Source organism: Xenopus laevis, chromosome 9_10S (genome assembly GCF_017654675.1).
Source record: "Xenopus laevis strain J_2021 chromosome 9_10S, Xenopus_laevis_v10.1, whole genome shotgun sequence".
NCBI lineage: Eukaryota > Metazoa > Chordata > Amphibia > Anura > Pipidae > Xenopus > Xenopus laevis.
This window is the reverse complement of record NC_054388.1, coordinates 13,384,158-13,402,166: the sequence shown is the minus strand read 5'-3', so window position 1 is coordinate 13,402,166 and position 18,009 is coordinate 13,384,158. Positions and strand designations below refer to the sequence as shown.

The 18,009-nt window shown below is 44.6% G+C and overlaps 1 protein-coding gene across 1 annotated transcript; it reads right to left on the bottom strand.

The window, feature by feature from the left end:
- Window positions 1-7,953: 7,953 nt before the first annotated feature.
- Window positions 7,954-16,525, bottom strand: rps21.S (ribosomal protein S21 S homeolog). The gene is given in 6 exon segments (NM_001093455.1): window positions 7,954-8,023; window positions 9,157-9,212; window positions 9,430-9,501; window positions 10,400-10,463; window positions 12,410-12,489; window positions 16,513-16,525. Coding segments are annotated over 5 exon segments (252 nt in total). The 5' UTR covers window positions 12,460-12,489; window positions 16,513-16,525; the 3' UTR covers window positions 7,954-8,013.
- Window positions 16,526-18,009: the final 1,484 nt, after the last annotated feature.

Here is an 18,009-nt window from a genome sequence, read left to right as displayed (position 1 = left end):
AAGTGATGAATGTCTTCCAAACCCTGTGGTATATTCTGGCTGAAACGGGTTTACGTGCCCTGAGCATGGTGGGTAAGGCTGACGAAGGGGCACCCGCTCTGCGTAGGACTAGGGCTTCAAGAGCCACGCCGTTAAAACCCACTGATGAGAATTCGGGTGAGGAATAGGACCTTGAGTGAGCAGATCCTCTCGTAGGGGAAGGTGGAAAGGTGCGTCTGCTGCCAACGCCACTAGGTCCGCAAACCAGGGCCTCCGGGGCCAGTATGGTGCCACCAGAATCGTTGGAATGCCCTCTCTTTTGACCTTCTTGACAACCTTTGGAACAAGCGCTAGCGGAGGAAATATGTAGGCCATGGAGAACCGCCACGGAATCACCAGAGCGTCCACCGCGTGTGCGAGTGGATCTAGGCTTCTTGCCACAAAGCTTTGAACCTTTCTGTTGTTCCGTGATGCCATCAGATCGATGTCTGGCATGCCCCATCTGTCCACGAGAAGTTGAAAGACTTCCTGGTGAAGGCTCCACTCTCCCTGATCTAGAGTTTCCCTGCTCAGGTAGTCCGCCATCCAGTTTTCGACTCCTGGTATGTGGACCGCCGATATGGCTGGCACATAGGTCTCTGCCCACTGGAAGATGCCGTTTGTTTCCCGGAGAGCCGCCTGGCTCCTGGTGCCACCCTGGTGGTTGATGTACGCTACTGCTGTAACGTTGTCGGACTGGATCCGAACTGCTTGGCCCTGGAGCAGGGACGTCAGGTGCTCGAGAGAGTAACGAATCGCCCTCAGTTCTAGGAGATTGATGGGCAGCCTTGTCTCCTCCTGATCCCAGAGACCTTGGATCGTGGTTTGTCCTAGCACACCACCCCACCCCCTGAGACTGGCATCTGTTGTGAGAACCAGCCAGTGGTGGGGAGGGAAGAGGTGTCCCGTGGTGGTGCGAAGAGGTTGCAGCCACCAGTCTAGGGAGAGCTTCACTTGTTGTTGAAGGACTATCGGTCGATCTAGATCGTGCCGATCCTTGCGTTGGTGAAGCAGTATGGCATGTTGCAGAGGTCTGGTGTGAAACTGAGCATAGGGAATTGCTGGGAAGGATGCCACCATCGTCCCTAGGGTTTGCATAGCCGTCCGAAGGGTCACAGTAGGAGTATTCATTAGGGTTCTCACCCTGTGTTGTAGGGTGCTGGATTTGTCCTGTGGGAGGAAGGCCTTCCCTGCTCTGGAATCCAGTGTGAGTCCCAGGTAGTCCATGGTCTGCATTGGGGATAGGTTGGACTTCTTGAAGTTGATCATCCACCCCAAGTCGGTCAGGGTCTGAAGGACCAATGTTGTATGAAGTTGTGCAACGGCCTTCGATGAGCCTTTGACGAGAAGATCGTCCAAATAAGGTATGACGGGAATTCCCTGGAGCCGTAACTCCTCCAATGCTGCCGCCATCACCTTGGTGAATGTGCGTGGGGCTGATGACAGCCCGAAGGGGAGCGCTACAAACTGCCAGTGTTGACCGTTGACAAAGAATCGAAGGAACCGGTGGTGCGCTGGGTGAATGGGTATGTGGAGGTAGGCGTCTTTGATGTCGATGACGGACATGAACTCGCCGTCTTCCATGGAGGCCAAAACAGACTGAATTGATTCCATCTTGAAATGGCACTTTGTCACGAAGGGATTGAGATCTTTTAGGTCCAGGACTGGCCTGAGGGACCCGTCCTTTTTGGGCACCATAAAGAGGTTGGAATAGTATCCTCTGCCTCTGTCTGTTCGTGGTACTGGTTGGATAGTACCAGCCTTGGCAAGATCCTGGATGACCTTGAGGAACATGGCTCTGTTGTGGTTGTGAGAAGTGAGACGTGAGATGAAGAAGCGGTGGGGTAGGGGTTGGGAAAATTCGATCAACAGTCCTTGTGAGACAACTCGAAGGACCCAAAGGTCCCGTACTTTTCGTTCCCACACCTCCCGAAAGGATTTTAGTCGGCCTCCTAGAGGAGTCCCTTCGGGGGTGGGCACCCCTTCATGCTGAATTGGTCTTGTCTTGAGAAGGCTTTGTTGGTGCCTTGTTGGAGGACCAAGAAGATCTCGGTTTGTTCTGGTAGCGGGAGCGGAAGTTAGAGCTGGTTTTATCGGTTTGCGTCTTTGACCTTTGGCTCTGCCGAAAGGGACGAAAAAAGGGGCGTCTTTTGAACGGTGGTCTCTTGGTTCTTGTCTGTGGGAGAAGGGTGCTCTTGCCACCAGTTGCCTGAGAGATGATTTTATCAAGTTCAGCGCCAAAGAGTAGTTTGCCCTGAAAAGGTAGGCTAACCAGGGACCTCTTGGACGTCAGGTCGGCAGACCACGTTTTCAACCACAGGAACCTACGAGCGGCCACTGATTGTGCCGAGGCCTGGGCCACCATCTTCGCTGCATCAATAGCTGCATCGCCTATGTAAGAGGTAGCGTCGGCAATTTGGGACAAGAGATTGTCAGTATTGGGATCCTCAGAGCCTATGAGCTGAGCTGTCTGTTCCACCCACACCTCCATGGCTTTTGCCACCCAGGCGATGGCGAAGATAGGTCTAAAGGCTGAACCCGACGCTGTAAATGCTGACTTGCAGAACCCCTCTAATCGTTTGTCTATAGGGTCTTTGAATGCTGCCGCATCAGCCACTGGTATAGTAGTGTTCCTGGATAGCCTGGAGACTGGGGGGTCAACCGCCGGGGGGGACGCCCACAGATCAGTGCACTCTTGTGGGAAGGGATAGGTCTGTGAGAAGCGCCTGGAAATCTGTACTCTATGGTCTGGATGTTTCCATTGTGCCTTGATAAGTTCGTCTAGCTGTTCATAAGCAGGGAACATGTAGGAAGATTTCTTTTGTCTCTTAAAGATATTTTTGGCGGGTTCGACCACAGGCAGAGAGTCTTCGATATTTAGCGTATTGAGAACTGCTTGTATCAGACCTTCCACCTCCCTTTGGGTTCGGGGAGTGTCTAAATCTGGATCAAGATGCTCTTGGTCAGAGTCTTCTTCAGAAGGAACTTGACCCTCCTCGTCCGAGGGAGAGAAGTTATCCCTTGGGGAATCCGGAGGCGAAGGTGCAAGCCTTTTAGCGCCTGCAGGACGATCGTCTGCCCTAGTGGGTTGGGACAGGCGTTCTAGTACCTTGTCTAAGGTCTCGGGAATGCGGGCTAAGTTTTGGATGCCTGCAAGTGAGAGGGATAGGGCCTTGATCAGTTCGGATTCAGAAGTGCTAGCCAGTGGAGGTGGCGAGGTTTCTGATGGTCTGCAGGCCACACACACAGAGTCAGTTGAAGCAGAGCTGAATTTGGTCTTACATTGTGTGCAAGCCAGGAAGGAAATCTGTGTATGGGAGCGTGTATGAGCTGAGGACTTGGAGGTCCTGGGCTCTTCTGTTTTGTCTGCCATAATGCTCCTTGCGGTCCTGAATAATAAAATTTTTTTTTTTTTTTTTAATTATTTATTTAAATAAAAAAAATGGAGGCAGGGGAACCCAGTCTAAACAGGGTAAACCGGCAGACTTGTTTCCTGGTGTGGAAACCTGTAGAGACAGAGAAGGGGCACATGGGTGAGAGTGGCCCTGCATCTGGTCTAATGCGTGTGAGCAGAAGAAATATATAACTTGCCTGAGCAGCTGTCGCCGTTAAGGAGGCAGAGGTAGCAGTCCCTGAAGAGAGCGTGTTGCCAGTACTTGCGCCGGGGACAAGAGCGAGGAGCTGAGAAGGGAGGCAGGAGACAAGCGGTGACTCCCAGGGAAGGCGCAGGGAAACGAAGACCGCTCCGCGTGAGAGCAGGGCGGAAGCGCGTCTCAGCGTGAGACGCATGAAAACGGCGCCAAGTAAGGGGACGGAAGGGCCTGCGCAGAACGCGACGGAGGGCTAGGGTGGGCCTGGCAGTGGGAACTGAACAGAGGGGACCAGGGACCGGAGGGAAAGATAGGGGCAAGGGGTCTATCTGAAAGAAGGGGGGGGGATAAGTAGAAATACTCACAATTGGTGCCAGCTATTCCAAGCCCGTCTGACGATCTCCCTATACAAACACAAATAAAAATATATATGAGAACACATATATCAGTATTTGTACTAGAGTATACACCCAGGGTGGGTGTATGGCGCTGCTGCAGACCTCCGAAGAGCGGGAAGCAGCGCAGGGAGATAGGAGCAAGCCTGCAGACCTCCGTAGAGCGGGAAGGCTGTAGGGCATAGGTAAAAGTTAAAAGCTGGAGAGGCTCCTGAAAGAATCAATGGCCCCATAGTGTGGCGTGATCATAACCTGGAGTCTTGATCAGTTGCTCCAGCCACCAAAAACTGTGTCTTCTCCTTCTGAGGACACTAAAGAAACTGGGGATAGTAGGAGGAGGCAGGGGATGAAGCCCAGAGCAGGAGGAGGAGTCAAGAGTTTAACTGTTTAGTGTCCAGTCTCCAGCTGCAGGATCTTCATTCCCCATGGTGCCTGTGTCCCCCAATTTAGGCAAGAGAAATGATAAGGACATTAGAAGTCACTGAGGGGTTGTTCTGTGACCATATAAAGACACAAGGCTGCAGGCTGAGTTATACAGGGAACTCTGAGTATCACTCATAAGGGATAATGTACCCCCTACTGTAAATAAGGACATTAGAAATCACTGAGGATCCTAAGAACTAATACTAAAATGACATCTACAACCATTTATAAGGTTAAGTTGTGTGTCCTATCCCAGATACACACACAGGAGTCAGTTAACCTGCTTGTATGTATTTGGAGGGAGGGGGGGGGTACCCAGAGAAACTCACACAGACAAAATACACAGAGTCACTCTTACTTGAATCACACTCACCTGTATGATAATACAACTGCCTGTGCCCCTACCAACCAATAAAAAACAATTGTAACAGTATTAGGGCCTCTTACTCACTGACGTTCTGACCTGCGCTCCGTTTTTTGGCGTTCAGCCGCAGGGGAGCGCAGGAATAGACGCATGTCATTATTTCAAATGGGGTTGTACTCACTCAGGCGCATGTAGGCGCCGAACGCAGGTTGAGACGCAACATGCTGCATTTTTCCTGCGTTCGGCGCCTACACGCGCCTGAGTGAGTACAGCCCTATTTGAAATAACGACATGCGTCTATTCCTGCGCTCCCCTGCGGCTGAATGCCGAAAAACGGAACGCAGGTCAGAACGCCAGTGAGTAAGAGCCCTTATAGTTGAGTATTTCTTCGCTAAAACAGTCTTTCTGCATTGCACAAGGCTCCTCTTATCAACCGCTCTATAGAACACAATCCAGCCTATTAATTAGACTTTGTATAAAAATATTCTATAGATCAGCCAGTAAACCAGTAGGAGCCAAGATCACACGGTTGAGAGAAAAGCGCCCCCCAAGTAAACAAAGTCCCCGGGAAGCACAGGGAATATTTGCAAGATAAATACTTTATCCCCTCTGAGGAGGGAGAATTGCCCTGTTAGGACATGCACAAGGATTATTTTATCAGTATGTTTGGTATGAACTTCATTTTCTTCCTCTCTGATGGGCAGCAACACTGTACAACATTTCTCTCTACTCATATAGTAACTGTGCCCTCCAGATTTTGCCCAGAATCATAATGGAAATGACTAACATAGTACTTACCACTCGTGCCTGCTCCCACCTTGAGTAAAAACACTTCAGCACGGGGCCAGCGCAGGTGATATGCCCTCAGCTTAATTAGCAATCAATAAAACCTGCAGCAGAACAGCACTTAAAGGACCAGTTACACCTTAGGGAGGAACTCCATCGACACGTCGGATGTTCTGAAGATACAGGAAGTGAAGGAAAAATCGCCAGTAAGAACTACATTTATCCGACTGTCAGATGAAAAAGCTGCATGCAGCATTTGCGTTTTCATTCGACAGTTGGTTAAATGTAGTTCTAACCTGCGATTTCTCCTTCACTTCCTGTATCTTCGGGACATCCGACACGTTGCATGCGTTTCGCCGATCGAGCCGCACCATGGAGTTCCTTCCCTTAGAATGGGGCTTTGCTTCCAGTTGCTCAAAGAGCAGTCATGGTGCAAGGTTGATGCTGGTTTAGTAAAGACCAATACAAAGTAGTACACGACTGCAATTTATTCACCTCCAAATGAACCGAGTATCTAACTAACTAGAGCTTCATTCCTTCAACGCAAGAAGAGCCCATTTCTCAAGGCCTAAGTTATGTTGAACTTCTCAACTACAACCATAAACCTCACCAGTGATGTTGCTCATTGCGAATTAGAGATGCACAGATTCCACTATTTGGCATTCGGCCGAATACCAGACCAAATTTGCATATGCAAATTAGGGGCAGGAAACAAATTAGGATTTGGTTCGGCCAGGCACAAAGATTTGGGTAAATCCCAATCCTGCTGAAAAAGGCAGAATTCTGGATTCAGTGTATCCCTATTGCAAATCAGCAATTAGATTTCAACTGTGACCTACAAGATGGCAAAGAAAAGCAAACACCCGATTGGTTGCTATGGACATCAATGGTTTGCCCCTAAGAATGAAACAGGAGCTCTGCGCTTACAGGGGTGGGTTTGCTATCTGTCTGCAGTTGGTATGAAGATACAGACTTCATGAAGGTGGAAGTGGAACAGACCAAAGATGGGACATCTGCAGCTCTACTGTAGTTGGATTTTGAAAGTTGCAGTTGCAAACTAAACCATAAATGCATAGGGACTGCAGAATTTGAAGTTTTATGCTAATGGAAGCTCTACGATTGCCACCTCACCCATTTAAAACCAAACACATATGGAATCCACAGCCTGCATGGCTAATTAGTAATTTATTTAGATGCATGGCTGCACATAAATCCGTTCAGTCTGCAGCATGCATCTAAATGAATTGCTAATTAGTCATGCAAGATGTGATTCCATATGTATTCATTTTTAAAGGAGAACTAAAGCATAACTAAAGAAGTAGCTAGAAATGTTTTACATGATGTTTTGTTCTTCAGTACCAGCCCAAGGCAACCACAGCCATTTAGCAGTAAAGATCTGTGTCTCCAAAGATGCCCCAGTAGCTCCCCATCTTCTTTTCTGCTGATTCACTGCACATGCTCTGTGCTGCTGTCACTTACTGAGCTTAGGGACCCACTCACAATATACAGTACACATAGAATAGAAATGTCACAATATAAGGCTGATTAGTAATTAATACAGATAATTACTACATGGCAGCACAGAAACCAGTGCAATTAGCAACATAATTTAATAATCAGCAAACCTGTAGCATCAGCTTATATTACAGACAAACCTCATTTTCTGATGGATAATTTATGACGAGCCCTAAGCTTAGCTTCTCAACAGCCAATCAGAGCCCACTGAGCATGTGAGTGTCACAGATACTTTCCAAGATGGTGACCCCCTGTGACAAGTTTGAAGTCCTGGATCATTGCTGCTATTGACAAGCTGAAACTGTAGTCTGGTGTAATAAGTTCCCTATATAAAATATGGCATTTTTAGGGTTTAGTTCTCCTTTAAAGTAGTGAGGTGGCAAACCTAGGCAGCTCTCTTTCCGCACACAAAGCTTTGCTTATGTGGGATCCATTTCCTACGATTTTCCCATTACCCATTCAATGAAAGTTATTGCTGCGCTGGAAGAGCCAGGACTCCTGTGTGTTCCAGAGTTCAGAGCTAGGAAACAGCACAGATAAGTAGCGGACAGTGTACGTGTGTTCCAGCTGACGGCTTCCCTGTCTGAAAGCAGCACTATGGCTGCCAGTGAGATTCCCCTTAGACACAATGATGAGTGACATCTTCCCCACAACTGCCTGTCAAACCAGACAAAATAAAGGGAGTGATCTAGTCAGATAAAACAAGTGAATCAATTCACTGGGTTACCCGTCCAAGACAGAAATGTCTGGTTTCTGAGAGATAAAAAAAACTTGGTTGTGCATCAAACCCTTTCACCTTACAGCACAGATGCCTCCTGGGAGCAACACATGGAGATAAATATGAAGCAGACTTGCAGCCAAGTTTTTTTTTTTCTAATAACTTTTATTTTTTTGTTTAGTTCCTCAATTCCAGTCTCTTGTCTCAGAAGTTCCTAAAAAAAAAAAAGAGTGATAGGACAGTGAGACAGATGCCATAAAAATACAAAGTTTAATAAATAATGCAGCATAAAATTATACCAACATCCATATCTACAGTCTACACACTGCTTCCACTATCTGCAGTCTCGTCCTAGTCAATAGGAGCTCATACTGCCCCCAGACCTTGATTAAGAGGGAAATGAAAAGAGGGCAAAATGGGGCAGAGTAGAGGTGAGACTGGACTGCGGAAAAGGAGGCGTGCATATAGGCAACTTCATATGAATTGACCCCAATACTGGGCAAAATTGCACATGTGCAGCAACACATACTCACCAATCTGTGGCTGACTTTTTTTTCATCCAGCTGCAAGTTGAATAATGAAAGCAGCCATTTGTTTTATCGTCATGGGTTACTGCCCAGGTGCAAATTTGCCCAGTGTTTATAAATAAACCCCCTGCTGGGTATTCCTTAACCATGTAACAGAATTGACATAGGTCACTAAAGATAATAGAACTGCTTCTGACCCCCTTACTAGAGAGTCCTGCACGGGTCCATTTTTTTAAACCCATACCCGACCTGTACCCACAACCTGAACCTGCAATTTGACCCGCATATTCCTGCTACTGACCCAACCTGCAATAAGCCAGCTAACCTTCCGGACCGGGGGAAAATGCAAAACCAGAAGTGAAGTCACATTTGACCTGAACTGGGACAGAATCTTTACAAAATAAAAATTAAAAAACTAAAAGAACTGCAAGAGAGATCAAGACCGGATCTTTGGTGGGTACCCAGCCTGGTTAACCGTGGACTGCCTGCCACGACCAAGGAATCTGGGACTTTCTGGCCGAAACCGACCACTTTGTAGGTATTCCGCTGGTACCAGACCCAATGCGGGACTATCATACTTAACCCATTTAAAGTCTATTTCTGTTAAACTGAACAATAATCTTAAAACAACAAATGGACCAGTTTCTGGTAGAAGCAAACGGGTTATGGAACACAGGAAACTTAACAAGGAGCTCATTGTATTTAATGAAATTATTCATAGTGGCCATTATAGCTATAAGTTCTGGATAAGATGATGCCCTTTGGCACCCAGTAGGCACCAAGTGTTTGTTCAACAGGTGCAGAAAGAATTGGAACTTACTTTGAAACAATACCATCATTTTTTGCCAGTCTCATGATAGAGTCATCGGATTCACCCTGTAACAAGAAAATAAAATGCACATGAGAAACTGCATGCAAGAAGAGTGAGTGTTCCATTATTAAAGACAAAATACACCTGATACATACAAAGTCTGAAATCTTACAATAAAGGTACAGCTTACTGCTCCTGCAGATTTCTGTACTAATGTGTACCTAGACAGTAGCAAGCAGACACACAAAGTGCCAAATTACATAGAAGAAAGTCGATGCTTACCATCCTACGAATGGCCCCGCAGATAGCATAGGTCTTGTACTGACTGTTGAATCTGCCTGTCACTTTGTCGACCTGCCAAAGAAAATCTCATTAATACACTCTGCCCTAATTCATTACAATAATGATTCTAGCCCCCAAGAGCTAGAGCCCAAAAAAAATGAATAGCTAGAATGAAAATGGAATATTTGCTATGCAGTGAGATGCTCTCAGTCTCAATTAGATTGATTATGAAATCTAAAAGAAGAGGCAACATGGAGGGTCTTATCAAAGCCTGGAGGGAACTGCAACAGTGAAAGCATCACTTATCTAAGCACCGGGTTATTTTGTTCCTCTGTAGAAGTCTGGGACAATGAGGAATGCAGATATTTCAAGACAATGTACTTTCCATAAAAAGCATCACAGATAAGAGTTTATGTATCCTGCTTTGTCCCCTGGCAGCAGTTCCAAAATTTCACATTCACTCCCATATCATGCATTGCTACAGAGCACATAAATCAGTGGTGCGGTCTATTTAGTTCAGATGATGGATTAGGAAGAGAACAGACTACGGAGAAACACTGAAGCTGCAGTCCAATTAATTTTACTAGTCAAGATTAGGAGGTGGAAGGACATTTAACAGACCTGCCTGATCACAATTAACACAATTGAAAGTCAGTTTGCCTATTTTAAATGCTCTATAAAGTCACACCACACTACCAACTGTTTTGCTGGGGATGTTATGGTGCATTAGCACTATCTTATGATATAGCAATATGCAGCTGATCAAGTAGAGGCCAAATTCTGCTTGAACGAGTGAAAATCAGGACAGAAATTGTTGGACAGTGCTGTAGAAAATATGACAAAAACCACTGAGTTTCATTCCTGTTTCTGCAATAGAGTAAAGGGACGGACTGGTTGTTGTTCATTACAGAACTAAGGCACAGCAGCATCACCTTGTTATACAGAGCTCATTCATGCCCAGGAAACTCACCTCAGCGATGTTAATCTGAATGGAGGCATGGTCCTTGGCCCCAATGATTCTGTTGCTCGCTGAGCTAAGGAGAAATGGAAAGAATGGTTAGAAAGGATTGCAATCCACCAGCTAAATATTTTTAGATTTCCCAAACAGCCTCCTACCCAGTATAGGTATGAAAACAGACCAGATATGAAACAATTTAAACACTGGCATTAGCTTGTCATACAGTTTAGGACAAGGCAAGTTTACATCAGGCCTGTCTCAATATACATTCCAGGTTAAGGAAACTTGGGCAACACCCAAATGTTACTCAGCGCAGCTCTTGGGGTGGTCCGGAAGAAAAGCTGTGACTGGTGCCTCCCAAGTTAATGTTACTGGCACACTACAGGCTGGGTAAAGTGAAAGCATCTTGAGGCCATTAAATTTCCAGGGATAAAGGACAGAACTCAGGAGAGCGATGCACTAATAATGACTTTGGACCTGCATTTATCTCTTCTTGGTGGATAGTTTGCATTTGGACAGCCAGAACAAGACAGTAGACACTGGTTTGGGACCACTGATCTAAAGGAAACACTATGGCACCTTCTACCTATATATAAATACAAATATACAGAGAAGGAATATTCTGGGCACACAATAAGCTATACCCTCATACTGTACTGTCTAAGGGAAACAATATGGCACCTCCTTCCCATATGTATAAATACAAATATACAGAGAAGGAATGTTCTGGGCACACAATAAGCTATACCCTCATACTGTACTGTCTAAGGGAAACAATATGGCACCTCCTTCTCATATGTATAAATACAAATATACAGAGAAGGAATGTTCTGGGCACACAATAAGCTATACCCTCATACTGTACTGTCTAAAGGAAACAACATGGCAACTCCTTCCCATATGTATAAATACAAATATACAGAGAAGGAATGTTCTGGGCACACAATAAGATATACCCTCGTACTGTATAAAGAGAAACAATATGGCACCCCTTATCCTTATCTATAAATAAAAACAACGAGAAGCAATGTTCTGGATAAAAAATAAACAATTTTTATGGCTTTCTTGCTCAAGTGCACCTTTTTTATTCTCTAACATTTTACTAGGGGATCCCATAGGTAATAATACAATCTTATCAATAAAGCACTTCAGACCGAAATGCTTACTGTTAAAGGGGTGGTTTAGAATGGCTAATTCTATGCAACTATTCAATTGGGCTTCATTTATTAGTTTTTTTTAATTAATGGGCTTCCTAACGGGGGTCACTGCCCCCATCTAAAAAGCAATCTGTAAGGCTACAAATGTATTGTTTTTACCACTTTTTATTACTCATCTATTCAGTCCCTCTCCCATTCATATTTCAGTCTCTTTCAAATAAATGCATGGTTACTAGGATAATTAGGACCCTAGCAACCAGACTGCCAAAACTGCAAACTGGAGAGCTGCTGAATAAAAAGCTTATTCCACAAATAATAAAAAATGTATACCAATTGCAAATTGTCTTGTAATATCACTCTAAATCTAAATCATACTCTAAATCATACTTACTACCAGTAGCAGCTATTTTTGTGGCTACAAAATGCCCTGCCATAGACAATAACACAATAGCACATGTAGCATCGTAGCAAAGCCAATAATAACTTTTCTATTTTGTAGCTATGACAAGTAGCTGCTACTAGTAGCTCTGTCTCTTCACCCTAAAGGTGAACAACTTCTGTAAAGAACATGAAATATGTATTTACCGCAACTTTCATCTCAACTAGCTTTGTGCTGGGTGCTGCCTAGGCTGGCCAGTCCTGTAACCCAGGATCTCCTACCGAACAACTGGCACACACTGGTGCATATTAGGAAAAATAAATCTCTTACAACTTATGTATAAAACTGGGGTTTCCCCTTAATATATATGTTAATAAGAGCCTAACTACAGATGAACATTTCAGTGAACCAGCAGATTATCAGGGACCCTCACTTCTATCACTACTATGCAGATATATCAGGGCGGCACATGTGAGAGAACCTTACCATTTACGGGGGACGTAGAGATCCACAAATTCACCAGCGTCGTTCTGCATGTTGCGGGATTGATGCTGTCACAAGGTGACCTGTGGGTATAAACACATTATCCGTCGTTTTAGTAATAAAGTCAGGTCTGGATTCTATCAGCCCCAGGAAAAGGACAGGTAAGATTACATTTTAACACAGGTTTAATTCTCTATCCTTTAGGAATTGGGAAGATGAGTCTCAGAGCAGGTAATGTATAAGTGCCACTGGTTCCACTGCATTGCACAAACAACAAGGCAGCTTTGATCTCTCAATGCAAATAGGGAAATTAATGCCTGAACACCTTAAAGGAACAGTAACGTCAAAAAATAAAAGTGTTTTAAAGTAATGAAAATATAATGCAGTGTTGCCCTGCACTGGTAAAACTGATGTGTTTGCTTCAGAAACACTACTATTGTTTACTGCTGTGTAGCAATGGGGGCAGCCATTCAAAGGAGAAAAGGCTCAGGTTACACAGCAGATAGCAAATAAGCTCTGTCTGTCTAATGGCGTTATCTGTTATCCATTAGTTAACCTGTGCCATATAGCCGTTTTTCAATTTTCGCCATTGCTCCACAGCAGCTTATTCATATGAACTATTGTAGTGTTTCTGATGCAAACAGATTTTACTAGTGCAGGGCAACAGTACATGATATTTTCATTACTTTTAAACACTTACATTTTTTGGTGTTACTGTTCCTTTAAGGCTAGGGCCACACGGGAAGATTCAAGGGAGATTAGTCGCTAGGCGACAAATCTCCTCTTCTTTGCGCCGACTAATCTCCCCGATCTGCCTTCCGCCGGCTAAAATGAAAATCGTTTCGGGGCAGGCACTCGGAGCACTTTGTTTTCCGTAATTGCCTCATGAGGAAACTTCAGAAAATGAAGCGCACTGAGTGCCTGCCCCGAGACGATTTTCATTTTAGCCGGCGGAAGGCAGATCTCCCCGTGTGGCTAGACCCTTAAGGTGGCCATAGATGTTAAAGAAGAAGTAAACTCTTATTAAAAAAAAAACCCTACCCTACATAGACTTCCCTCCCTCCTCCACCCTAGCCTATCTGCTTCCCCGGGCAAATTACCCTAACTTTTAAATTACCCCTCGGTGCAGATTCACGGCATCGGAGTTCACGTGCGCCATTTTGTTGTTCTTCATCAGGTCTTCTTCTGGTGCTATAGCTTTTTTCATGACTTTCCGTGCATGAGCAGTTGACAAAAACCCAAAGACTGCTCCAAATGCGCATGTGGCAATACGGAACTTACTTCTCGATGAAGACCAAAGAGAAAAAGATGGCTGACGTGAACTCCGATGACGTGAATCTGCACCGAGGGGTAAGTAAAAAGTTAGGGGGCAGCTAGGCTGGGGGGAGGGGGTCTATGTAGGGTAGGGGTTTACTTTTCCTTTAAGATTTTCCTCTCCTTAACAACCAATTTTAGTGCAATCCTTCAAATTATCATGAGGTTAGTGGGCACTGAACAATCATGCACCTAACAATTTTTTCATCAGAAAATTGATTGGGCAGTTTAGAAATGCTTCATCTTTCACAGTGAAATATATCCATTGTCCAATTGTTTGCAGGGCCGAGCAGGAGGGTACCCACAGTTTTCCTGGCTTCAACGAGACAATATCGATTTAAATTGTCTTTTTAATTGATGGACAAATCATATATTTAAACAATCATTTCAGAATAAGCTTGGTCTTACAAGACAGAAAAGATCTTTTAAAAATCTTAGCATCTATGGCGAGCTTAAGCTAGCGATGGAGCGAACGCAGGGTCCCTGGGTGTCGCTGATCCACAACTCTGAACACCCACTAGTAGTTAAAGGCTGTCACTGAGATTCTGGGAGTTGAAGTTTCGTAGTATCAACCCAGAGTTGCCGAGAACTAACCAAAGGGACAGAACAGTTTTCGGTCAGGTGTGGTTGTTTTTATCGTGGTCATTAATGTATTAATATTCTGCAGTGCTATGAGCTATTGGGGTGAGCACAAAGAGAATGGCAAATAATTACAAGTGACAGGACAAAATTAAATCAACAGCAAGCCTGGACCAAGTAAGCTTATAACTGAGGGGTGCTGGAAGTTGCAGTTGTACTTAGGGATGCACCGAGTCCAGGATTCGGCCGAATCCTTGTGCCTGGCCGAACCAAATCCTAATTTGCATATGTAAATTAGGGGTGGTAGGGAAAAAACTAGACTGTCAGAAAAGAAGAAAGTTTTCCACTTTTTCCTGCCCCTAATTTGCATATGCACATTAGGATTTGGTTTGGTATTCAGCCGAATATTTCACCAGGGATTCGGTGCATCCCTAGATATAATAGACGTCCAAGGCCACACTAAGCCCTTGCCATTTATGGATAGCTTAGAAGGGAATGCAACAGAGATTCTGAATATGTTCTCTCACCCTGTAGCTAACAATACTAATTAAATGGGTTGTTCCCCTTCAAATTAACTTTTAGTATGATAGAGTGGGATAGTCTCAATCTATTTGCAATTGGTTTGCATTATTTGTTTTTTGTGTTATTTAGTATTTTATTCAGCAGCTCTCCAGTTTGCAATTTCAGCAATCTGATTACTAGGGTCCAAATTACCCTAGCAACTAGAGATGCATTGAATCCAGGATTCTGCCTTTTTCAGCTGAATCCTTGTATGTGGCCAAACAGAACCTGAATTTGCATATTTAAATTAGGGACGGGAAGGAAAATCACGTGACTTTTCGTCTCAAAACAAGTAAGTAAAACAATCTTCCACTTTTTCCTTTCCCGCCTCTAATTTGAATATGCAAATTAGGATTCGGCTCGTTATCTGACCAAATCTTTCACAAAGGATTCGTAGATGCGATCGAATCCCAAATAGTGGATTCAGTTCATTCTTACTGGCAACCCTGCTCTGATTTGACTAAGGGACTGGAATATGAATAGGAGATGGTCTGGATATAAGGGTACACACTGAGCCTTTCTGGGAGATATAGTCGCCTGGCGACTAATCGCCTCGTCTTTGTGGCGCCCAATCTCGCCTAACGCCTTCCCTCACTCTTGCGCTGGCTAAAATGAAAAATCGGCGGCACTAAGCACATGCGGCGATTAATTTTCCGAAGTCTCCCGAAGTTTCCTCACGAGGAAACTTCGGACAACTTTCCTCACGAGGAAATTTTGGCGACTTCGGAAAACAAATCGCCGCGTGTGCTTAGCTCCGGGGATTTTTCATTTTAGCCAGCGCAAGAGTGAGGGAAGGCGTTAGGCGAGATTGGTTGCCGCAAAGACGAGCTGATTAGTCGCCAGGTGAGTAAATCTCCCCGAAAGCTCAGTGTGACCTTACCCTAAAGGTGAGTAATAAAAAGCAGCAATAATAATTATTGTGTGTATTTGTTTTTTTTAGATGGGGTCAGTGAACCTCCCGGGTTGAAAGCGGGAAAGAGTCCTAAGAAAAGGGCAAATAATTGGAAAAAATAATGAACACCAATTGAAAAGTTGCTCAGAATTGGGTATTCTATGCTTGTAACATCCCAAAAACAATGAATTTGCTCATTTTCTTTAAGCGACGTGATGGATATTAAGAGCCACAGAAACGATTTTCATTCCCTGCACCGCTGGTTCTGACTCTTGAAGCAATGTAGCCAGCCCTGTAGAAATTCAGCTGCACTGTTGAACAGAACCAGGAAAGGGCAGATCTTACTAAATACTTCGAATAGCAATGACATTCCCTTCCAACCAGTGATAATACAATGGATGGATACTGGGGAGATGCTTAGAATGGGATGCTCTGTCATTAGGCAAAGGGAGGGTCCTGGGCAGAGAGATGTAGTTCAGCATCACTGGAGGCGGATAATAAAGGGAAAACAAAGAGAAGGGAGGGAGGTTTGTAAAAGAGCAGCGGCCCAGTAGGAACAAATCCAGCCTCCCGCTCCCTGGCCTCTCCCTACACGTGTTGTTGTCGCGCTGTCTCCCCCTAAAGATACCGGCACCTTCTCCCCGCACAGACTCGGTCATTAGCCCGGAGTTTCTACGACTGACAATGGCTGATTAGCAGCCGTCCCCTGGCGATAGAACATCCCTAAACTTTCCCAAATCGCGCAGCCCCCACAGCTCACCTCCTGTTCACGCTAATGGCCGACACCGAAGAGAAGGAAGCAGTCTCCCGGAAGGACTTACGTCAGTGCGAGGAATCAAGATCACTTCTGGGGCAGCCGCGCTAACAGGAAGTGTGTGTTTCCATAGGGACAGGGTGAAAGGGGCTGTTCCACGGCCAGTGCTTTTAGTTTGCGTATGTAGAGAATTGTTATGGCTTCTCTGTCTTGTAGATAATAATGTACTATGTCTATGCCCCGAGTATTGGCTTGAATCTCATTCTTTATTTTTCAATGGTTGCTAGGTTTGGACCATAGCAACCAAATATCTGCTGGAATCCCAAATAACATTTCAATGATGCTTATGTGCAAGGAAGACCTTAAAGGGGTGGTTCATCCTCGAGGTAACTTGGAGTGTGTTATAGAATGCCTAATTCCCAGCAACGTTGCAATTGGTCTTCATTATATTTTATATAGTTTATTTTTTAGTTATTTGCCTTGCTCGTTTGCCTCTTTTCAGTTTTCATATGGGGCCCCGGCCCCAGACCCGACAGCCAAAAATGTAATGTATACAGGCTGGAGTGACTGGGTGTCTAACATAATAGCCAGAACACTACTTCCTGCTTTTCAGCTCTCTTGGCTTACACTGACTGGTTTCCCTGGTTACCAGGCAGTAGCCAATCAGAGACTTGAGGGGGGCCACATGGGTCATATCTGAGCTGAATGGTGAGGATCAATTGCAAACTTACTTAAAAGATTTGTACCATGTGGCCCCCTTTAAGTCGCTGACTAACTCAGAGTAATAGAACTGAAAGCAGGAAGTAGTGTTCTGGCTATTATGTTACACATCCAGTCACTCCAGCCTTTATACATTACATTTTTGACTAACTAACTATATTAGATACATTTTTTAATAGATACAGCCTATCTATTTACCCAGTTTGTTTTGTCACACTGAACTGTTCCTTTAAGTTTAATCAGAAAGGTCTATATAAATACACCAGTAAACCCTCAAAGTAATGCTGCTCTAAGTCCTCTGTCAAAAGAAACATTACATTTCTTTCCTTCTATTATGTACTCAAGGGCTTATGTATCAGACTTCCTGTTTTCAGCATATACCTGAGTGAGCAGGGAAGAGACTCAGGCAGGAAGTGATGTCACACCAAGCTAATATGGTGGCTGTATGCTAAACAAACAGAGAGAGCTTCTAGAGCTGTTTACTCAGGTATGGTAAAGCATTCTGCAGAATAAATATAGTGTTCTAGCTTGCACTATTGTGGCTAATCTATTGGTAATAAACTGCTGTGGTAGCTTTCCTTCTCCTTTAAATACCAGGGCCTATTTTGAGTTCCATTCCAGACCTGCATGAGAGGCTGGGAGAAACTGGATATTGGTTGTTTCAGGAACAAATAACCTATCTAGCTTGCCAGGATCCAACATGGAGCAGCTTCAATTTCCCTGTTAAGCTCAAGAAATATTTTTTTTTTTTAATTAAAATTAAAGGCATACTACTGGCTCACC